The 24,157-nt window shown below is 37.8% G+C and overlaps 2 protein-coding genes across 2 annotated transcripts; both read left to right on the top strand.

Moving 5' to 3' along the window:
• The first annotated feature begins 1,344 nt into the window (after positions 1 to 1,344).
• On the top strand, positions 1,345 to 5,448 carry LOC114159382 (galectin-3-binding protein A-like). The gene is made up of 6 exons (XM_028041325.1): positions 1,345 to 1,446; positions 2,125 to 2,225; positions 2,313 to 2,516; positions 2,693 to 2,827; positions 3,832 to 4,123; positions 4,210 to 5,448. The coding sequence occupies exons 2-6, from the start codon at positions 2,147 to 2,149 to the stop codon at positions 5,264 to 5,266; spliced, it is 1,767 nt and encodes a 588-aa protein (XP_027897126.1). The 5' UTR covers positions 1,345 to 1,446; positions 2,125 to 2,146; the 3' UTR covers positions 5,267 to 5,448.
• Positions 5,449 to 13,714: 8,266 nt separating this feature from the next.
• On the top strand, positions 13,715 to 23,783 carry timp2b (TIMP metallopeptidase inhibitor 2b). Its single transcript, XM_028042005.1, has 5 exons — positions 13,715 to 14,074; positions 22,055 to 22,155; positions 22,240 to 22,348; positions 22,472 to 22,596; positions 22,683 to 23,783. Exons 1-5 carry the CDS (start codon positions 13,945 to 13,947, stop codon positions 22,878 to 22,880), a joined length of 663 nt encoding a protein of 220 aa, XP_027897806.1. The 5' UTR covers positions 13,715 to 13,944; the 3' UTR covers positions 22,881 to 23,783.
• Positions 23,784 to 24,157: the final 374 nt, after the last annotated feature.

Here is a 24,157-nt window from a genome sequence, read left to right as displayed (position 1 = left end):
TGGCCTCTAGATGTGTAGCAAACTGGTTGATCACATGCAAAAAAGGACGTTGGCAGGCGTGCCGTGGTGGCGTAGGGGTTAGCGCGACCCGTACTTGGAGGCCTTGAGTCCTCGACGTGGCCGTCGCGGGTTTGACTCCCGGACCCGACAACATTTGCCGCATGTCTTCCCCCCTCTCCTTCCCTGTTTCCTGTCTGCCTACTATCATATAAGGGACACTAGAGCCCACAAAAGACCCCCTGGATGGGTAAAAAAAAAAAGGATGTTGGCTCTGGGTGTTTAAAAATGACGCCACAATTATAGATCTGAGGGGGATAGGATTTTGTCCTGCAATCGGTGTCTCTGTCATTGTGTCCTTGGGCAAGACCATGCCTGTTGGAGGGGTTTACTCAGTCAACACGGGACCAGGATTTGATTGATTTACCCTATATGAAATATTCACCAGGCTGATATGTTATAAAGGTCTGTGAGAAACTGCTTTCCCCCTTTACAGATCAAATTTTCTCTAGGTTTTTTGGTAATCTTGAATCTTTCACATCAGGACAGAGTATGTTTCTCAAACAGCCTCCTAACATGTTTTGACACGACCACAAATGGTAGTGGAACCTCTTGATTGATCGGCTTTTCTGTGAGTAAAATTAGCAGAATATAATCAGAGTTGACAGGTAATTCAACAGGTTATATTTGAAAAACCGTAGCCATAGTTCACATAAGAAAATCCTTCCACTGTTATATTGACAACATGACTAATGACTAATATTGACAACACAATGAAACAAGGATTTGCACTGACACAGATATTTTCTTTTAGACATGAACAGACGACTTTGAAAAAGAAATTGGTTTTTGCAAGTAATCAATGCTGTTTTTATGACTTGTTCTGAGAATGCACTTCATGTTTAGCAAATGCTGAGAATGATTAGATTAATGCGCCACAGCAAATGAGAAAAGCTTTACATTTTCATATTTGCATTTTAAGCTATATCCTATTGAAACAGTAAGACATGATAATTGAACAATTCATTTGTCTTGGTTATTTCTCTAAATGTGTTTAAGTTTTAAGAAATTTTTAGTGTTACAAAAACTTCCCCAGGTTAAAGTGGCTGTTAAACCAATCTGAAAGTGAAAATAGAGTTTGTTATTCGTTGAGCCTTCTGAGTAATTATTAAGTACATGTCACTACATATTTCCAGTACAACATTTTAAGCAAGACTGTCATTAAACAGGTGTTGACGGCTCTAAACTGAAACACAACGGCTTGACTTTAATAAATTCACTAAAACAAATTGGTGGGAAAGCAGAGGGAGTGGCAAATCTGGTGACAGAACATACATATTTGACATCCCTCATTATTAACTATACTTTCACAGGTGAGAAGGGGAGAAGTTTGAACTGCAGAATTGAAAAGAGAAGCACCTCCAGAGGATCAAAATCAGAGGCCTGAAGGTGGGTATTGTTTTATAGGGCAACAATTTATTATTTAGTCTGGATATCCTATGTCCAGTGCAGTAAGACATACAGAAAAAGAATGTTGAATTTATTTTATTTTTACTTTAACTGAAATGCAATTGTCAGAAAATGTCATAGAGGTTTGTATTTGACTTTTAATTGGATTTTTTTTAATCCTTCTGCAAGCTTCAGAAAATTATCGTTTTTCATTTATAACATATGCATTAGTAGCTAATGAGCATTAGTCAAGATATTTAACTTTAAAAAGTCAAAATGCAAAGAAGGTTAACGCCTCTCACAAATGCCAATTCCTTCTCAATAATAGCAGGTATGTACATCTTGAATAAAGTATTCAAATTTGTTTGTCCTATTTTTTATTTTTTTTACATTTCTTTAATCTGTCTTATGTATGTGCTACAACCTCTGCCAACAGTGCCTCTTTTTTGAAGCAAACACTGTACATATCTTAGAATATTCCTCTTGATCCAATTAAAAACATCTGAGCATCAGACACCAATTTAATGCATCTCCCCTTTAAACCACCTTGTTTCAATATGTTTGGGGTAAAAGAAAATAAGTTTTATGAAAGCCGTATGTAACAGATCCATTTCTTAGAGATAATTTTAAAAATTACATCTAAATGAATGATTCTCTCTCTCTCTTTTTTCTTTATAGATTTCTACATTAGAGTTTGGACATGTTGACAAAACTACTTGCTGCAATATTTCTTGCACTTCTGTATTTCTCTGAAGGAGATTGTGTGCTCAACAATCACAGTAAGTCACTTAAGTTCTTTGATGCATATTGGCTTACTGAATGACAGATATTTGTTTTTCAAATCTCTATCTGATCTTGCTAAATAGAAAGCAGCCGTGAGCCAAAGGAAGGCGATGTGAGGCTGTCTAACTCAAGCCTCCCCTCAGAGGGCCGTGTTGAGATTTACCATCATATGCAATGGGGATCAGTGTGTGACGACAATTGGGACCTGTCTGACGCCCAGGTGGTCTGTCGTCAACTGAACTTCCAGGGGGCCAAAGCTGCAATGACTTGGGGACACTTAGGACAAGGTACCCTTTTTTTCCAGTCATTCACTGCCAGATGGCAGTGAAAAGAGAGCTATCTATGGAGAGTTGTAACTTCAGAACTACGTTTAAACTCATCTGTGGTCATTTTTGTCATTTCTAGAAGATTTACAATTATTAAGTAGTTAATAATTGTTATTCTTTTTTTGTCATTAATATAGCACATGGACACATTTGGCTTGATGACGTCGAATGTAGTGGCCAAGAGCAACAGCTTGTGTCTTGTAGATCCAGTAACTGGGGAGTACATAACTGCAATCATGAGGAGGATGCTGGAGTTATCTGTGACACACAAAGTATGTTAACTCTAATATGGAAAAAAAAATGTCTTTCATTTCACCAAAATCTCTTTTTCCACTCGTTTAAAGAGTAAGTAGATGCAACATTTGGCCACATCCATCTTTATGCTGCCCTCTGAGTGTGTACACAAACCGTTAATAAACAAAACTGGTCCAATTCTGACCCCTGGTGGACGCCATAAGTAATGTCTAAGCAAGAGGAACAGTAATCACCCAACTTGACAAACTGCTTCCTGTCACAAAGATAGCTCTTCTTCCAGTTTGACATGTTGCCCCTATTGACATAACGTTCATGTTTGATTCGTGATTTATGGTGTCAAAATTACAGTTTGTTTCTGTTTTTGTCAATGAATTTATCTAACTGCTTATTAAAGAGAATTTTCTAGAATTTTGGAGAACCGAGGTAGTTCTCCAAGTCACACGTGGTTCATAAAGGCGTGTTAATTCCCAGTCTTATACAGAGGTACAGTACGTGTTTTGCAACTTTCATTTTGTTTGGAAATATACCAGTTTGAAACAGTAAGATACAGAAGTAATAGTTTAGAAATTCCCTCAAAAATCTTTTTAAGGTCTAGCATGTATCTCTATCATCACAGTCAGTACGTCTTAGTTGTAAATTTAAAAGCAGATTAAATTAAAGTAAATTCCTTACTCACTCACTGCTGTAAGGAACACTGAACTCACATTCCTGTCTAAGAAAGTGTCAACTTCCACTGCAGATGTTGGTGGATTAAGAATTTGTTCTGCCCTCTCAGTACCAATGCTTGGAATACATTTTTCATGTAATGAAGCTAACCACTTCATTACATGTTATAATTACCATTATCTTTCAATGAAATATATTTAGGCTGTTTTTAACAATTTTTGATCACTGTGTTCTAGATTCCTTAAATATCGCTTTATTTATTGTCTAATATTTTATTAAAGTATTTTTTTCTAGCTGTTCTTATGATATCATAAATACATTTCTTGTATATGTTTTTTGCCTCTTTGGTTCTCAGATTACGATAGCACCCAGAGTGACTCTATACACTCTCTGGATCACAGCACCACCCTCTCAGATGATCTCGGAAAAATCTTTGACAGTGGTACCGCTTGTGACTTCCTGATCGCATTCCAGACCTCAACTGGAGCCAAACAAGAAGACGGCGTCCCAGAAGAGACTATGATTACAATCTGTGCACACAAAGCTATCCTCATGTTATACCCTTACTTCAATGCTTCAGTTGGTGAAAATAACATCACAGTGACTGTTAACACAACCTGCCAGTCATACTCCACTCCCATAATAAGGTAAGCTGAACCTAATTTATGTCTGTTTGTTTATTGTGTAAGCACTTAGTTCTTTTGGAAATGTTTCATAATCTGTTCCATTACAGGTACCTTTATACTCGTCAGATCAATGTGACCTATTCCTCTGCAATGTGCCTCCATCAGCTTGCTTCAGAGTTTGGATTAAGGAAACTGTTAGAGGATGTAGGTCAGGTGATCTCTAAAAGTCTCCCAGATGATGCTTCTTTTTACTCCCAAGTTTCACTTTACAAATATGCTGTGGAGTCAAAGGACTTGGTCCTCGAGGAAAACTGTGTCCAGTACATGGCCTGGAATTTCCAAAACCTGACCAGTTCTCCTGTTTGGCCTGACCTTCCTGTGGAGCTCCTTCGTAGCCTCCTCACTCGCTCAGATTTGGTGGTTGCCGATGAGTATTTTTTACTTCAGACACTGGAAGACTGGATCAACAACAATGGCGGCTCCCTGAGTTCAGAAAAGCAGGCCAACTTGCTCCGTCTCGTTCGCTTCCCCATGATTCCTGCTGAGAAGCTGTATGAGCTGGAGACCAAATCTCTTCTCTTCAGTGCTCACAGGGATCTATATCGTGACAGTGTCTTGAAAGCATATCAGTTCAATGTTCTACTCTACAGTAATCTGACCCAATTAAAATTAGTCAAAGAGATTGATGATTATAAGCCCAGAATCTACACCGGTAACACCTGGAGTATTGCTATTGATTCATCAAAATTGTCATCATCAGATCAAGGGCTAAACCAGTACAACTATCATTATTACTATGGCCTATACTCCAATAGCATTCCATTATCATCAGAAAAATTGCTTCATACATCTCTCCACAGTATTGTTGTATGTGAGGACAACAAGGTCACCTGGGCAGCAAATATCTTCAAAACCAGTAACGAGTGTTCAAGGGAAGGTGTTCATTGCAATTCACTTCCTGCAGCAAGGCTGACTCAGCGGAACAACACTTTGAGCCGCAACATCAGCTTTGATAACCGCATCCTGCTGACATGTCAGAATAGGTACATCTGTCAGATTCAGGCCTTCCACAGTGACATGGCTCACATTGATCAGGCTCTTGTCTATCCCTGTCCTGACGACAATTACATTTACACATTTGTGGTGAGACCAGAGTTTGTGTGATCCAATGACAGGAAATTACATAAAATAATGATTTCGGGTTGCTGTGGTGGCACAGGGGTTTAGCACAACCCACATAAGGAGGCCTTAGTCCTTGACGTGACCGTCACAGATTCGGATCCTGGCCTGGTGACCTTTGCCGCATTGTCTTCCCTCTCTCTTATTACCTACTTTCCTGTCTGGGCACCCGCTTCGGATGTTATCATCCAATAGAATGGCGATTATCAGTGGTTATCAGCCCCATTGAATGGCCTCACGAAGCGGGTGGTCTGGGCACTTAAAAAAATGACGATTACAAGTTGTATGATACGTTGTGTTATTAATCTTTAACTGATTTAAATCAAATAGCAAATTTGCTTTTAAATGTTTTTTTCTGTCCCTACAACCAATCATTTCTACAATTTTCTATTGTATTTCAATGAATTTTGGTATCATATCTTTCATTTGGGGAAACAATTAAAGTGATTCAAAATGTCTTCAAAGTGTTGCTGCTTCTTTTTTTTTACGTGCGTCAGGAAATTTGAAACTAAAAAGATTAGTTTGGGAACAACATAGTAGATTTTTGGCTCACAGCGCAGTAAGGAAGAGGTGGTGGATCAGACATTGGCTCTCAAATATGAAACCGCCCTTTTGAAAATTTTGCAATGACCTGTTTGGAAAATCATTTTAATGCTTTTTTTGCAATGTGGTCATTTTTCCTTTACAGCTCAAGTTAAGTATAAAATGATTTGAGGTAAAAAATAAAAATAAAAATACAATAAAAGAAATTAAAATAAAGCTACAACAATCGATGGGAGGAATGTGCCAAATGTGCCAACCTTCAGTCCTCTCATGTTCACACCCACCATCACCTATGGTGACTGGTACCATGTTTACCTGTCCTAATAATGTCATTATACAAAGGTATCAGTGAGGAAAATTATAAAAGGCCTATTTCTCTATGACTGAAACACATAATCCTGCTCATTGATTTTTTTTAAAGTGAGGAAAGTTATAAATAATACTGGTTTGTTTAGGCCCAAACACTTGAGCTGTCTGCCAGAAAGCTGAAGCTGAACAGTTTTCTCCCAATGAATCATCAAATCTCCCAAGGCAGTTACGCTTTCAACAAACAGAGGATAATTTTTTTCACATTCCTAAATTTCAGCTACACACAACCGAGTCTCACAGTCTCACATACATGCATGGACATGTGGTTTATAAAGTCAGAAAACTGTGACTAAGTTTTCTGACTTAGTCAAGATTTGTTGGCGACTGCAAAAACTTCCGTGCAACAAAAAGGTGATCCTTGTTTATGCTTAACTGATTCATGATGGCTCCACCAGTCTGATGTAAGCTAGCAGAAGTGAATTAGTCAGAGAGAGGAGAGAGTATTGGATGTGAGGAATTCCTGTTCAGAAACTTTTTACCACAATAAAAAGTTCAGATATTTCATTATAGGTTATCATTTGGGTATGACTAACTGTTTATCATAATTTAATTCTTTACCCACAAAATATTTCGTTCAACAAGTCATGACTGTTTATTTGTCTGATTCGCTCCAAAATTGTGAAATTCTCTTGAGTGGCATTTATGAACATGACTCTTTGCATGTAGTTTCATCACTTGAACTCCAAAATTTCTCAATTTTCCAAGCTGGCTACAACAAAACACAAACATGTGAAAGAACACACCCAATAACAAACAACACAGTTTGTGAAGATGAAAAGGACTCATAAGGCTTTATGAATCCCTAGATGCGAGTGACAAACATTCAACATATTTAAACAAAAGACAATATACTGATAAAAGAAACAGAAACAACCCAATGTTTAATGCAATAATGGCACAGTATAAAGCAAATATAACCCCCCTTTAGAGGGTCATGTCAGCAATGAATCTTTGGAATGGCAATAAAATACCAACCTGCTCATGAGAACAATAACAAGGAGAGTAACAAAATGTATTAATGCAGAAAACGTTTGCTATTCGCATTCTGTCTTGCATTCACGTGTACCAAATCTGAACACATGCGGAATGTTTATTGTAACTAAAATATGGAAATGTATGATTACTTTCAAAACGTGGCAAACAAAGATGCAAATACTTGTCAGCAGCTAATATAATATTATATAATATTACTACATTTTGGAAAATTAAGGCTTTGTTTTCAGCTAATGCGAAGATGAAAAAATCAGACCAAACAAAACGTTTGTTCTGATTCAACTTCGGACAGTCAGAAATAAAATTCTCTTTTTATTTGTTGTATGTAAACTTCTGATTTCAACTATAAATCACCCCAGCGCATAAATACATTACAGAGAAAGTGCTGCATAATTAGCTCCCACTATAAGCACCTTTATACAGGCCTGGAACACTTGTTTTACTCATCTTGTCTATGTTAATGTGTATTGTCCCTATCAGGAAAAAGTTAATATGTAAATACACAGGGGGTTATTAAAAGTGGCACACATATCTTACAGAGATGATGGGATCCAATCCACTTTGTCACATCTGGACCATTGTTACAAGTGTTTTCAGAATCGCCTAAGCATATGGCAAGTTAAGAAACAGATATCAGCTTTAAATAGGTGGTCATAATGGTTTTACTGGAAAAAAATAGTCCTTCTGAAATTTACAGTGTCATTTCTAAGAAAGGTAAATGTCTTTTCTCTTTGCCCATCAAAGGCTCTTTCAAACTCATTTCTAAGCTCTACAAAGTAGATTAAATTACAAGTCATTTCAAGAGCTGCCATTAACATGGCTGCAAATCAGGGACTGGTGTTATTGTGTTCTGCAGAGGAAATGACTAAGTAATCTCTTACGAACGTTTACAGATGTTCATGAGGTAAAAGTGAAAGTCCCTGCGAGCGTGCATGTGAATTGCCCAACAGATCTATTGTAACACCATGAAGACTTGCAGGAAACATTGTGAAACCTTTCAGCATACTCACAGTGACTAATGTGGTTTGACCCTACGTTGTACCACAGGTCAAACCAGTTGACCCTTGAGTGTGTGATGTGGTTATGTTATTTATTGTTTGAGGATCTGTAAAGCAGATGTTTTCCCACCTCCATTATGTCCCTCATGCAGTTCGTAAGACTGATTCACTGTCCTGTATTGTCACTGTTCATATGTGTATGGCTGCACTGATGAATGGAAAACTCTTCGGAAATCCCCTGTGTTTATGGATGGATAATTGGTTGAAAAGCTGCAAAATGGTCAGGTCATGCACAAAGTGTGCAAGCACCCGGGAACAGGAGGCGTGAGTTAGGATGTGGGCCTCTACCACAGCACCCACCAGTTCCCCACAATGAGACCCTCTTTTTATGCCTTATTGAGCTCTTCCTTTAGAGACTATTCCTGGCTAAGAAAGTCTGTAATTTAAGGCATAAGGGCCAGCTCACCGGGCCAGCTTCAGGCCCTTTTTAGCATTTCAAGAAGGGGGACTGCTTACATTGCACTTCTTGGACAAATCCACCTCATTTCAGCAAAATTAAATCCAAATGTTGATATAATAATGCAGGTCTTGAATCATGTGAAATGTTGTGTCTAAAATGAAATCTGCAATGCGGAAAGATACACAGAATGGTCAGGTTGCGAGGTCATTTCAAATATGCCCAGAAGCTTGTTGACCCAGTGTTTCAGCATCTTTGAGAAAAGGAAGCTGAACGTTTGGAGAAGGGACAGGCAGGTTATTGCCCAGAAGGCGGCATCTGGTGCCCCTCTGCTGCCTCCAGTAAACCTCCTGAGTGAGACAGAATCAAATTCCCAACAAGGCGGGATGCGTCACTTCCTTTCGTGTTCCTTGATCTCTGTATCACACCCTGACGTATGTGTTATTGTCCCTGATACGCCTTTTGTTTCTGGTAACTTCCACGCTGTTTTCGAGTCACACGGCTAACTAGGAATTTTCCTAATATAACTGTCTCCACTTTTACGGGTAAGTGAAATGGAAGTACACAAGAGGGACGATACACTGATTGTGTCATCCTTTTGCTAGTTTTTAGTCAGGCATCCAGTGAGAGACCTGTGGAAAGAATCGAGGAAAACTGCTAAACTATAAAAAACAGTGGAAATATTTGCCAGAGTGGCGAGACCACTGACAGTGAGCGGCCAAATATGATGTCAGCGAGCAAAGCAGCCACAGTCCTTGTTCCATCTTTTCCCTTCTCTTATTTTTATTGTCAGTCATCACCGCTATTAAACACAGCAATTCCTCATCTTCCAGAGGCACTGTCAAAGAGGTGAAGTTTCCAATAAACGAACAGTCTATTTCTGTCCATGCATCTAGAAATAAAAATAATGTAAGAATATGAGAATATGCTTCTTCTACGGAGAAATGGAGGCCTTTGGGTTGGTTACTCTGAGGGACTTACCAGACTGAATCTATTAAGCATGAGGGGATGATGTCACTGTTCACCACCATGCCAAGTCTCCTACAGACATCTTTGGTTTTTTAGAAGTTCCTGATAGTGAGTCTACATGCATAAACACTCTCACTGAAACAAATCATTGATAACTGCTGTGTGGGATGAGCAGTTATCTTCAGCATGCTATATTGGGAAGGGAACTATTCAGGATTACAGTAAAACATTCTCAAAGATATTAGGAGAAAAAATGCAGCTGCTGCTCAGTATTGGAATGTGGAAAATAAAATCCAAGAAAATTTCATTCTTTATAGACGCTGGTAAAGAATTCAAAAATAGACATTGTTTTACTCAATAAAGTAACAGCACCAACAAAAATGTATATTCTCACTGTGGAAAGCACTGGGAAATCCTAATCCCTAATAGCTAGTCTTACCCATTTTTGGCTGGAATATGTTCAGTGGCATTGTTTCTAGCCATCTACTAGTCTCTGACACAGTTCTAAGTAAATTTTGCTTCATGCCTCACTTTCAACTGTGAGACCTTTGAGGGGTTTTCTTGTGTGTGCAGCCTGTTTCAAGTCCCCCCACAGCATCTCAGCGAGATTAAGATCTGAGATTTTACTCCGCCTAGGACTTTCCTAGTCTCGTATTGCTCACCGGATTGAGCAATACGAGACTACGGTACTCATGTTTTATTTGAGCCATTTTAAAAGGGAATTGGTTTATGGGTGTCCTAATTACCCATAAACCAATATGGGTAATTAGGTCAAAAGCTGGATATTATTATTATTGCATTTACAGATACTTTGTATGCGTGGTTGATTATTGTGGTTAATCTTTATTTGTAGTTTACAAAATTGATGCTGATATTTGCCATTGTTAGTATGGTTTTTATGAGAGTTTTTGAGTCCATGTTATGAAATTGTTTCTGCCCTTTACTAGCTTCATCCCTGCTAGTTGTTTGTTAGTCAACTGCATGAAGAATGACAATAACAGTTCTAAACTAATATCACCTACTTTCTTTAAATTTACATTTCAGGAGCTTTAGAGGAGCTTTAGACTATCCAGCTGCACAGACCTTGTGAATTTTCCTAAAACCGCCTGGCTGAACTTTGCTCTCATTTCCCCAACGATCTCTTATGATGCAATTTTTTGAAAAGTATTTGCCTCATCCAGGTCAACTCTGTAAATCAGCAGAAGGAGCTATAGTCCAGTAGCTTGCCACCATCGGTGTGTGAATGTGTGTATGAACGGGTGAAACACTGAATGTTTTATGAGGCACTTTGGAGTCCTTTGTCCCTAGACAACCACAGGCCATTTACCATTAGTTTGCTTGTTTGTTTGTTTTTTGTGGCTTTTTTTCCTTTTAAATCGGCTTCAGAGCAGAATGAAGAGGTCTATGAATGACAGCTAGTTGCCCATGTTCTGAGGAAGTAATATTGTCTCATGCCATCACACTATCAGTACTGTGTTAAATTGTTTATATTGTTTATTCTATTTTTTTCTGAAATGCATAAACAAATAAACAAAATCCAATAGGACAAGTAATATTGTTTCTACTGTTGAAACCTGAAGTCAACTAATGAAACCTGCAATGCTTCAAATGTTGCTTCGAGTTCTTTGTGATGTCCTGGGCTAATTGTTACAGGTGTGCCAATCTGGCTATCCTGCTGCTCCTTGTTTTCCCCATTTGTAAATGATGAGTCTCACTGTGAATTGGTTGAGTCCCATAGCCTTTGAAAATGTTTTTCAAATGAATGGATGTTAAGAACTTTGCTTCTCTGCTGTTCTTTAATTTCTTTAGATTGGGGCATGACCTACCACTTTTTATCATCTTTTAGCCTACTTCATGTAGTGAGACTAGCTCTATCTGAGTGATTTGTTGTTTCCACTGACCATTCTGGCAGTAATCAACAGGGAGGAACTACTTTTTCACAAATGGCCAGGTTTGGTTATTTGGGTTTTTAATCCCCTAAAACAAATTAAATTACAGTTTCAAATGACTAGTTTTCTCTTTCTTGTATCTTTGTCTGGTATTACTGGTTTTCATGAAAAGTCTGAAGGAAAAAAACAACTAAACTCAAGAAAAACTACAAGCAGCAGCAAAGCTATAAGTCGAGTTACTAATCCACATATTGTTGGATGTAGCTTTGTTATAGAGTTGGACAAAAATAAAAAGAATCTGAATCCACCATTTTTGTTTCTGTTTATGAATATTCACACTGCTGTAAGGTTGGCTGTTGCAGAAAGCTGAAAAACAAACAATTAAAATTTCTAAAAAATATATTGCTGGGTTTTTTTACTATGCTAAAAAATATACTTAATCATGAAATATTAATTTTTGAAATATTAATCTTTAGTGCACAAATGGTCGGGCATAGTTTAACTTTATAATCTTAAGAAAGTTGAAAAAGGAAAACAAGGCATTTTGGTTTAATGACGTCAAAAAGCATTAGTAAGAGAAACAAAATCCTATACTGTCTTAGACAAACATTAGATACTCTATCAGTAAGAGGCGCTGTTTCTTCTTTTCAATTCAAAAGTGTTCTGTGTATTTTTCACCACAAAAAATACATGAAACAAGAAAATATCGTAAACACGTCAAAAACTTTGAAGAGCTTAGATGAGAATATTGATGTATTTGTTTGTTTTATTTTATTATTTTTAGGGTATTTGAGCATGCACTCAAAAACTCTCAACCGCACCTTATACGGGCAGTGATGTCACGAGGGATGACGCATTAGTGCCGGTTGACGTTTGGAGGATGTCAGAATAAGAGAATTCTGGTTAGGTTGCTGGATACTTTTTAAATTTTAAATATGAAGGGAATCTTAATCTAAGTTTCTGCTCATCCAGCTTCGACCAAAAAACAGAAAAAAAACTGTTTGTACTTCAATTTAATGTTTTGTAGTTTGGAGTAATCAGTTTCTGATAAAAAAAAATAATAATAAAAAAAAATCCAACAAATCTAAATGATTCAAAAACATTTAGGATAAACACAAAATTCAATGAGACTTATCAACGGCTATCCACTTTAATGGTTGCGCTTTCACTGCATATGAGCATGATGTCAAAATCACCGTATCAAAATATGAGCATGATGTCAAAATCACCTTATCAAAATATGAGCATGATGTCAAAACCACCTTATCGGCATATGGGCACATTATCAAAGAACAAACTTTACTAGAACAGGCTAAGGGTGTCAGACTTTTAGAAATCATATCTACTTTTTTGCTGATGAGTTTGTTTAAATTTCTTTATCTTTTCTGTAGAAAACAAATATCAGAGCACATTTACAACAATTTTGCTCCGCTGCTCTTAACATGACAGAAATCTTCCTTACTGGTTGCTGACTACTAAAACTTGAGATGTCGGTCTTAAAAAAATATATATATATATTTTCACGAGTATGAGTGGACAAGAAAATGTTTCTAAAAAAACGTGTGAGCCTTATGCTAAAAAACGCTCGTCCTTTAAATGGGCAGTGACGTCAGCAAACATTTACTTTGCTAGTTCAAGTTCAGGTGTGAAGAGAACCTAGAATTTCACAAAAGGGATCAAACTTTTGGTTCTGTTTCCCGGTGATTTCATGTGAAAACATGTCAAAAGAAATTCAAGCCAATTTAAAATGTGCGGTCAATCACCCGTTACAGCCCTAAACATAATAGCTTGTAGTCATTACATTTGTGTTTCAAAAAGAAAGACAACTGATGTTTTCCACCTCAGGTGTATGACCAAAAATATATGCACAAAGCGTGCACACTCCAGAAAGATTATCCTTATTAAAATTCTTTTTTTTTTTACAGAAACATGGAGACCAAACCAGGCAGCCAACTACGGGACACAGGTTAAGTTTAGTTCAAGAAGTCATAGATTTAAGAAATACAGTTTTTTCTGTCTGTATGTAAAAAAGGAGAAGGTCAGACGTTGGAGTGTGACTTAATTGTACAAAATCCGGCCTCTTCGTGTAACTGACGTACGTCAGATCGGAGCTGACGGAGTTCTCCCTCACATGTGAAAAACTGGGAGGCCCTGACCTCTCAGCTCGCCGCCCTGAAGAAGAGGCGGAGCCTGATGCCTGCAAATAAAACTCGCCTTTCTTCTTGTGGAAAACAGACAGGGATCAAGTGTGATCGGCTTTGCAACCGGAAAGACCCTCTGCTCGCCCCCACTGGCCGCCTCATACTTTTGACAGTCAGTCTGCGCCGTCTGTTCTACAGCAGGGGATCATTTCACGTCTTTGTTAGGCTTTAGCCTTCACAGGGTACTCTCCACTGCGCAACCGCCTTCTTCTAAACCCTCTTTGTAAGTTGAAAGTTTTTAAAGATGAGCTGCACAATGAACAACTGTTTGGTCGCTCTGTCGATCCTGTTTCTGTGGCGCGTTGAAGAAATGGCAGAAGCCTGCAGCTGCTCCCCTGCGCATCCTCAACAGGCATTCTGCAACTCAGACGTCGGTGAGTTGACTTTACGGCTAATATTTAATACAACTGTTAAGCAAAAGATGCATTTGTTTATGTTGCACATAAGTCGTCCACTGTCTCTCGAAAGAATGTTTACTTTCTATTTACGGTATAAAAAAAAATGTAGGAGGATTAAGTTTTCTTTCCATGTCCCTCCCCTTTTACCCAGCTAATCATCATCTGTTGATATTCCTGAATCTTGCATTTGCGTTTTCTGCACTCTCTCCCATATATATATATATATATATAATATAAAAACCTCATATATATTATAGTCTAATGGTATAGACTATAATATATATATATATATATATATATTATAGTCAAACCACATGCTATAAGGTGAAGTTTAAAGAAATACCGTCAATCTCCTAAAAAGTTTTTGCTACATTTCTTTTCTCTGTCTTAATTGTGTTTATATAGCGCACACACATCATCTCTGAAGTCTGAAAACGTTGACATATTGTAGTATTTCCCTTTGATATTCTGTGCAAACATAGAGATTTGGCGACATATGAAAGATTCCTTATTGGCTATTTATTTTTTTCTTTCATTTTCCGAAGGTGAAGTAAACATTTTGCCTTTTACAAAACACTGCTCGTTTCTTCCTTTTAAGAAATACCTTGAGCTAACAGGGACCAGCTTGTGCTGTTATTTGAATTAGGGTTTCTGAGACACCCCCCCACCCCCACCCCCCCACACACACACACACGCCCTCTCTCCTTACTCCCTAGCAGCCTGAATGTGTGGCATTTATACACAAGAGAACTCATTTAGTGATTTTTCCTTAGCCGTGGGATTCCTCTGCTATGGAGATTAAAGAAACTTTTTTTTTTTTTTCCTGAAGAATTTACTGCCAACGAAAGGCTGGTTTTGCTTCTTTCTTTTTGTCGTTTAGATGGAGCAGTTTGATAGCTGGGGAACAGGGCACGAATGTTTCAGACTATAGAGCCCAGTTTTTGCTACATCAAAAAGGCGAATATTTCAAATGATGTTGCATGAAGACGATTTTACTTCTTTACGTGGTTGCATCATTCCGTGAGTGTTCCAGTGTGTGAAATGGTTGTTTTGCCATTGCTGGATAAGGTTTACAGTGGGAAAAACCCAACACCTCTAATTACAGGTATCCACCTAGCTACCTGTTGACTTTAAGTGAGCCCTCGCCCCCTCTCTCTTCCTGAAATGAGTTAGTCATGTTTAATCGTTGTGAGTAAATAGAAGAAATGCATTTTTACTCTTTAACTCACTTTGCAGCCACAGGCTTTAATATGTTTTAATAGGCTTTTATGTGGCAGAGCTACACAAAGTAGCACATCATGGTGAAATGGAATGTAAATGATTGCATGTTTGTAAAAACGTATACAAGTACCAATAAAAATCTTACACTTGTACCCCTAAATGAAGCCAGTGATGTGGCCGGGAAGCTAATGGTAACTCCTGCATAAGTGCCTGTGAACCGGTCAACTCTAACCCTTGCACTCCACAAATCGGACCCTTGGAAAAGTCGTGAGAAGAGAGACATTTTTGAAAGAAAGCTCCCCGTTTGCAGTTTCTTTAGGCCGTGTAGGAATCTGGTGTGCTGGAACAGAAAAACCTCAAAAACACGCAGGACAGCAGATGCCGAGGACCAGATTAAAAACCACTGCATTAAAAGTATAAACTGTTTGTTCTGTGGTAAGCCTTACAAAGACTACTGTCGGAACATGCTGGCCTTTGAATGACAAACGTTACTTTGGTCAGATGAGAGTGATGAGACATTTTGGTCTCATCACTACAAAAGGCTGTGTAGTGAAACACCAACACTGGACATCACATTGAAGACACTACTGTCACACAAGGTGATGGCAGCATTATTCTGTTTGCATGTTTTTCTTCAGTAATTGGCTGAAATTACTGAATTACTAAATCCTCTAAATGTAGAGGATTTATGAAAGAAAACATTTACATTTGGGGATGAGGTTAACCTTCTGTCAGAACAACAATCATAAAGCCACCGCTACAGGAAGTGGTTTACTTAATAGCATTTTCATGTCTCTTATGATGCATCTGCCTAACTACAGATGCAATATAAATTCAATTATTAATCTGTAGTAAAACCTGACAAATGATGTTCACGGTCTGTCCGTATTCAATATGATTGAGTCTGAGCAGTTTTCCAAAGAGGAATTGTCAAAAACCATGTATCATTTTCCCTTCATTTCACTGTTGCACACTATTTTGTGTTGGTCTCATAAAATCCATTGACACTTGTGGTTGTAAACCAACAAAATTGTCTCTATAAGGCACTATATGTATATTTTTTTTAAACCCAGACAATGTGGAGCTCTGACTAAGCCAGGATGCGGATAGTCACCTGAACTTCCTGACTGATTCATTGAATCAGAGTCTTTGAGGTCAGGCCCTGACACGACACTAACGCTGACACCTCCGCTGCAGCTTCAGCACCATGGATAGACCCTTAAAAAAAAAAAAATCTAAACTTAAAACCTCTGGGAGGTCGAACTCACTAAACAGAAGGGTTATGATTTTTTTTTTCAGTGCTTTGATTTAACTCATGGTCCACTTTGTGAGCTGTAGAACATTTATGTGAAGATGAAGCGTTGAGAGTAATGCATCTGTATAAAACTAGCTTGGTATGCAGATTTGCTAAATCTCAAATTTCTTAATTTGCCAAGATATAGGGACGGTCAGAATGCCAGCAGTGCAGAACATTCACTAACACCAGTTGCTCAACCTCCTGCGTAGAGGATCCTAAAAAATGTAGAAATGGAAACATTTCATCACAATTTCACTCTAAGATGAACTCCTGCAGTGAAGTGACAGTAATGAGAGTCACAATCCACTGATACAGTCCCTGTTAGAAGCTTTACCATTTTCTTATTGGAGTGTGTCATTCTTACACTATTATAGCAAACGTAATGCTTAGTTAGAAGCCCTCGAGTCTGTTTATCCTATCATATCGGAGGATGTATCAAAACATTACAGATTAATGAAACTCCATCTCCTAGCTTTTTGCCTGAGGCAGAAGAATGTTCAGGAGCCAGATGGTGTCTTCATCATGCACTTCTGCACTTCTTTATTTCATAAAAAAAAAGATAATCTCCCTTTTGTACAAGGAGGGTGAATCATTTGAGACCATGAAAGTAGAACTGAGCCTAAACTTTGCTTCCCAGATAAACACACAGCTCTTCAAGCTGTGCAAACAGTGCTGACACTGAAACCAGGAATCTTTACTTCCTTTCTTCCTTTCTCTCTCACTAAAGCTGCCCGAATCCAACGCGTCCTGCAAGCAATAAGGCACTGGATTTATTCAGGAAACTTGTTGAGAGACTTGCCTTCAAAAACAACACATGCAACCACTTGGTAACATCTGCAAAGGGCAGTTCAGGGTTAGTTTATTTTTATGCTTTATTCTTTTTACTTTGATGGTAATTGTAAATTACCAGAACGTTTGCCCAACTTGACTCATGCAGTCAAGATGGGCAACCCTGCATTTCCTACGAAAAGCAAGTCTTGAAAAGGCTTTTCAGTTTCCACTCTTCCAGCTCTAAATGACTTTACTATGATGTATGGAAAATGTTTCTTTGCTGGACCCATGAAGCTAGGGAGACACTGCATGATTTATTTATTTATTTTACTCAATTTTAACTAGTTAAAAATTTGCATCAGTCTGCAGAGTAGGGTCAGTTGCCACTGTGCGCTGGCATGGAAAACTGTTGGTGTGAAGTTTGAAGTCTTTCAAATCTCACTGCTGTCATTTTCTGAAGAGCAGAAGAGAAACAGTCTGTCCAAATTCTGAGAACATTTTCTGCTACCTCCACTTACTGATGTGTTTGTTTATCTCTCTTGGACGCTTGATGCATTCAATGAGCTTTTGTTAGCCTGATAAAATTACATTTTAGCTTGATGTTGATCAGGAGGGTTGATTAAAAGAAATGTATACATTAAAAAACCCTCAATAACTTACTTTGCAGAGGGATTTTTGTAGCACAAAAAAAGTTGTATTTTTTTATGCTCACACAGAACTGAGAGTTGTTTGTGAGTCTCTTTCACATTTCTTTCGTTCAGCCTTTGTGACTTTTCAGAGGAAAACGGGTGCAATTACATGACATGCATGTTTCTTTTTCGCCTCTTTGTTTTTGTTTTAATCCACTCCCATAACCACGATGCCATTTTGCAAAAAGTTATGTTTATTGTTTGAGTAACTGGAAAATTCAATGCTTCCTTCAGTTCCCAGTTTTGTCAACCTCACAGCCTTCTAAGGGGCTTTGTCAGCCTCTTTCAGTAATTATCATATCCGAGGAGAGATGTATATAAATTGTGTACCAGTAAAGGACATCAAATCAATTGCAGCAAAAGGGGTGGAGGAGAAAAAACAATGTGGTATGGGAGTGATGAAATAAACACTTTTATAGTTTTTGGTGATTATTGTGGGCAACATGGTGGTGTGATAGTTTGCATTGTCACTCCAGAACAAACGCGGACATTGTATGCATGCAGGTTCTTCCCGTTCCTGTGTGGGTTTCCTCCCACATTCTCCCTACCCAACCTTTGGGTACGAAAAACAAACCGGGATAGGAAAATGAATGATGATGATATTGGCTAAATTCATGTTATTTTGAAATGGTTGATAGGAAGTTGGGGGTTTTTTTCTCAGTATATTTCTGTTTCTAGTGGCTACAAACTCACAGATCTGACTTTTTACACATTTAATTATTTCCCTCAAGGCTTTCAAAACGCTTTTGCCAAGACATTAACGCATGTCAATTGAAACTCTTATTCCTCAAAAAAATCCCCAAATCTTCAAGATGTAGGTATTTTAAGAACTTGCAATGCTGATATAATCAAAAGCTCTGTGTTTGGATGTTTGTCCATAAATTTGAAATGCACCTACCTATCAATTTTCGAAAGTTCCTGAATCTGAATGATCTCATTCAAATGGAAAAGCATTGCGGCAATCCATAATTAATTCATGATTAAACTCGACTTTAAAAAATATAAAAAATTGTTTTACAAAAACGCCTGATCATCTACATTTTTGGTTTCTTTTTTCCTTAACTCATCAATGTTCAACTTGAGTAAAACAAGAAAACCACTAGTTCCCTATAGCAGGACAACGTCTTTGTTGGAAAACAGCTGTGTGCTGAAAATCTAAGAGCATCTAATAGAATCTAGTCCGCACAATCTTCCTTGGCTAAGAAGTTGACCTGCCTAAGTGTTTTGGAAACTTGGAATTGTTTTTGTTTTTTACCTCTTCTACCCCAATTTCTAACCTCAAAATAATACAAAGTCAGTTCTAAAAAATTGAAAACACTTCTTTTCACTACAGAAAGGAATCAAATTTCTGATTAAACCCTAAGTCTTAAAATATCTCTAAAATATTTGGAAAAATCATTGTTGGCCATGGAAATTTTGCTTTAATTAGTGTATATTGATTAAACTCTAAGGAAGCAAGATGCAGTGTGACTTAAGAAAAAAAAAGCCACTAGTAATCTATTTTGTGGTAAACTAATTGGTTGGTTTTGATTTATATATAAAATCTCTTTTAAGTATGATAAATCCTTGAGCTGCAAAAAATACTTCAGATTACTTTTAAAATAGAGATGAGGTGCGAGGACAGGGGTATATGCTTAACCTTGATGGAATAATATAGCTCAACCTAATTTGCAATCCACTACAACAGAATTAAATAAAAAGTTGCAGCCCACACATATTTACAACTTCATGTTTTTATTCCCTTTAGTCTTGTGCTCCAGTTTCTTTCTCTATTATGGTTTTCCTATGTGTTTTGCATCTGTCCTACTTTGCTTTACCAGCAGTGATCTGAATAATTCTGCACATTTGAGCAAAAGAGGATTATCAATAATCCTCTGCTTGGGCAGAAAACTTCCAAGTGTTTTTCAGCACCTCAGCATGGGTTCCAGAGCGAACAGCTGGGGAGGAAATCTTCAAACAATAGTTTTCTCCTCATGATGAAAAGTCTAAACATTGTTGTCAACTAGAATCTTACAGAGTAATAAATTCTATTCTGTACTTACAAGGAAGTTATTGCTGTAAGGATGACGGTTGAGTGATGTACTCCCATATGTTTTTTTTAATTGTTGAGCAGCAGCAAAGTTTTCTACAACTTTCAGGATATTAGTGATCTAAGCCCTGGTTAGTGGGTTTAAAATACACTAAATTTTGTTTTAAAAATGTATGGATAACTATTTTGTCTCTAAAAGAACTGATCTGCTTTTTGAATTCAAAGGAGAGATCCAAAACTATAATAAAACATTGACTGTATGAAGTGAAAGGATCACAAAGCCTGTGAAGAAAGTCCAAACGTACAATAACTTCTGTCTTGGTAACTTTGAGATGCAGGGAATTTAAAGTCGTCCACGCCTTCGCACGATTGATGATCAAGTGAAGGCTTCAAGAAATTGTTAGTTATTTTATTAATAAGGAAAAAAAGAGTTGGATATCACTCTCAAAATGGTGAAAACAAGACTGGGCTCAGAATAGAACTTTGAACTCCTTGAGTAAAAATTGTTGCTGTTGAAGAGAAAGTATGGATTGAGAAGCTCCAGTTGTATAAATAAGACCTGGCCAACCAAAGATCACTCCTCTTAATACCAAGCCCCTTAATGCTCCCGCCCTTATGCCTTCATACTACTCTCTACAGTGGCAAGAGCAGAACCAGAGTCTAAAAGCACCAAGACAGCTGACATCTCAGAGCAAACATAAAATAAGGTCATTAAACATTCTTAAGAGCTGTTTTGGTACAAAGAAAAGTTTAATGATTGCCGTTTGGCTCGAGTCTGCAACAGACTTTGAAAAGAAAATTAAAAGTTTTCTAAAAACTTGGAGTAAAGAAACTTGGCTCACTTATGAGAGACGGCGTAATTTAAATAGTTGTTCTTATTTGGTAAAGCAGTAGGTAAGTGTTGATCCACGGAAATCTGCAGCTGCCACCTTGAGAAAGCATAGACCAAACTGGAATTTGAGAAAGAACATCTGGTTAGCATTAACTCCGTCGCTGGTTTCCCCCTCTTAAAAATGTAAACTGTAAGCCCTTTCCTTTTGCGGTGGTGTTAGGAATTTACAGTAATACTTTATGCATTATGCAGGTAATCCAGAGGTATTTGGTTCCAGTTGGTGCCATATTTTGCACTGAGAATATGAGCTGCTGTTTTTTTTTCTTTCTTTTTTTTCTCTGAGCTCACGAGGGAGGAGCTGAGGCAACATGCATTAAAAAAATAAAGGAAGTGCTTGATTTGCACGTCAGCACCTCTATCCAGATGGCAAAGCCGGCTGATAGAAAGAGGCCTGCAGGCAGGCAAAAGGGAAGATATTTTGTTCAGCTTTTCAAAGACTGCTGACTGGCTTCCTCCTAACTAGGCCTGAGAACCTCCAAGCAGGCAGCACGCATTCCTCTCTTTGACTGCAGCTGATGAAACACTCGTGCTTCTGGCTTCTCAGCAGTTGGCACATGTGAGCCCTCAGATTTACAGTGCCTTGCAAACGTGTTTATGCCCCTTGAATGTTTATGTTACTTAAAACTCTACAAACAAACTTTGATGCTTTAAATATTTTTATAAGTATCCAGAACTTTTTTGTGAATTGATCTCATCCTATGTTCATTATTTATAAAAATGAGCTTTCAAGTCCAATTACTTGTACAACTTTTTGGGGCTATGTCTCTACCATCTATGCATATATAGACTGAATATATTTTTTGGTCTGTTCTTCTTTGCAACTCCAACTCAGTCAGATTAGATGAGTAGCATCTGTGGAGATCAGATTTCAAGTCACTTTAATACATCTTTGATCTGTATTAAAGATGTATTTAATCTTTGTCTTCCCTTGCCAAATGAAATGGTGGCGATGATGTCTTCAGATATGTTGTTGAAAAGGGACGAAAATTTAGCATTGTCAGTTTTTGTCCGTTGAAATAAAATTTGCTCATCTGGGTTGCTGTGTGTGTCTGTTTAGTTATTAGGGCAAAGGTTGTTGGAATGCAAGAAGTTGAGAGCGGCAACGACGTCTATGGGAATCCCATCAAACGTATCCGGTTTGATGTCAAACAGATCAAGGTACAAGGGCAAACTATTTTGATTCTCTTTACAACTACAAATAATCATTATAGTAAATCTGCTTTTTACTCTTTGAATCATCAGATGTTCAAGGGTCCCACTCAGGATATCGATGCCATCTACACTGCACCAACTTCAGCAGTGTGTGGAGTGACCCTGGACACTAACGGAAAGAAGGAGTACCTCATTACTGGTATTATGTTTGCCTCATCTCCAAATATGTGTTTTAACATTTGCAACGTTGCTCAAAATGGATCTGTATGTCCCCTTTTTGACGTTTAGAATTTCTTCTTCTACATTATTTCCCTAAATGTAGGTAAATTGGAGACAGATGGGACGATGCACATCACCTTGTGTGACTTCATTGAGCAGTGGGAGGCCCTGAGCGCCATGCAGAAGAAGAGCCTGACTCAACGCTATGAGACCGGCTGTGACTGCAGGGTACAAACCTTTTCCCTTATTCTGATAAACTTAAACTATGTCTAAAAGTAGCTTTTCCTCACTTCAGTCTCCTTTGAAACCCTCAGATCATCCGTTGCACCTCCATCCCCTGCATGATCAACAGCCCGACGGAGTGCCTTTGGACAGACTGGGTGATTGAGAAGACGGTGAACGGGGAGCAAGCCAAGCACTTCGCTTGCATCAAAAGGAGCGATGATTCGTGCGCCTGGTACAGAGGCAGCGTGCCACCCAGAAAGGATTTCCTGGACATTGAAGATCCATAACTCCTCTTTTATGGAACAATCTGGAGATGGTTGCAGTTTAAATGTTCCAACACACATTTACATACACCCCTACACACACACACACACACAAATTAAAAAAAAAATCCTTGTAGACTTTTTTTATTATTAATTGTTGTGTGGGAGCTCTGGAAAGAGGAAAGCTATTAATTACTTCAGGTCGCATGTTATGAAAAACTCTGCACCTTTCCCCACTTCAACCTTTTTTTGAAGCACTTCCTCATCAACCACTTATTCTCCAGCTGAAATAACCTGTTTAGTTTACCGTTTTATAGTATTTATCCTCATGTGCTTCTCATCTGTAATGAATTAATTTTGCTTTATTTAAAGTGGGATGGAAATGTTTAATGCAGCATTCAGAAACTTGAAATTTTCTCATGGCATTCCAAGTTTATAGTGCCTCTCAACCCCCTGCCCACCTGTTAGAACAGAGAAAAAATGCACTTTTAGAACCATTTTGTTTTTACAAACACTTTCAATGGGCAAGTGACACATTTATTCAAACTTTCTAGGAAAAGAAGCGCACATTCTGATCATTCTTTTGGCAAGTAATGCCACTGATAAAAATATGGAAAAACAAATGTGTTAGTTTAATATACAGATTTTGTATTAAAAAAGACAAATGAGATCAGTGTTAAATGTCTGACTAAACCTTTAGGGTTGTTGCATATTGAGGGTTTGTAACCAATCATTTTTCTTGCATACATGCTGAAAATAGTTGTCACTTGACTTTAATATAAAATTGTATAATTTTTTTCTGTGTTTTGCAATGTGATATCTTGTGCTGGTTTCACATGGGATTTTGGAGGCAAAAGAATTTTGCATGCATGTCCAGCTCAGATTGTTTTTGTACATTTGGCTATTAAAATGTAAATGCTGTGTTAATATGCTGGATATTGATTATTTCAGTGTTGATGCATGAATTAAGCATTTGTTTGAAAGATTAAATTCTTTCATTTCAGGTAAAAGCAGAAATTAAGCATGACCTTGTGATAACTAATTGCTCGGGAAAGCAGTTTGACTCATAATGGAACAATGGACTTTGTAGTAGCAAAATGCTGCCCCCTAGTGACAAAAACACAGAAAATCAAGCCTCACGAGGCAAATCATGTGTCCAGAAGAGCAGTTTATCTGAGATTTTATTTTTATTTTTTAACTATTCATCATTTTTACTCATGTTTGTACACTAGTGCGTTAAAACTATTGGGTTTACCCATCATGTTATAAATACACATACAGTTAACTTACAATAAAACTGT

Source organism: Xiphophorus couchianus, chromosome 16 (assembly GCF_001444195.1).
Source record: "Xiphophorus couchianus chromosome 16, X_couchianus-1.0, whole genome shotgun sequence".
Lineage (NCBI taxonomy): Eukaryota > Metazoa > Chordata > Actinopteri > Cyprinodontiformes > Poeciliidae > Xiphophorus > Xiphophorus couchianus.
Note: the sequence above shows the minus strand (reverse complement) of the source record. Positions and strands in the feature narration are given on the sequence as shown.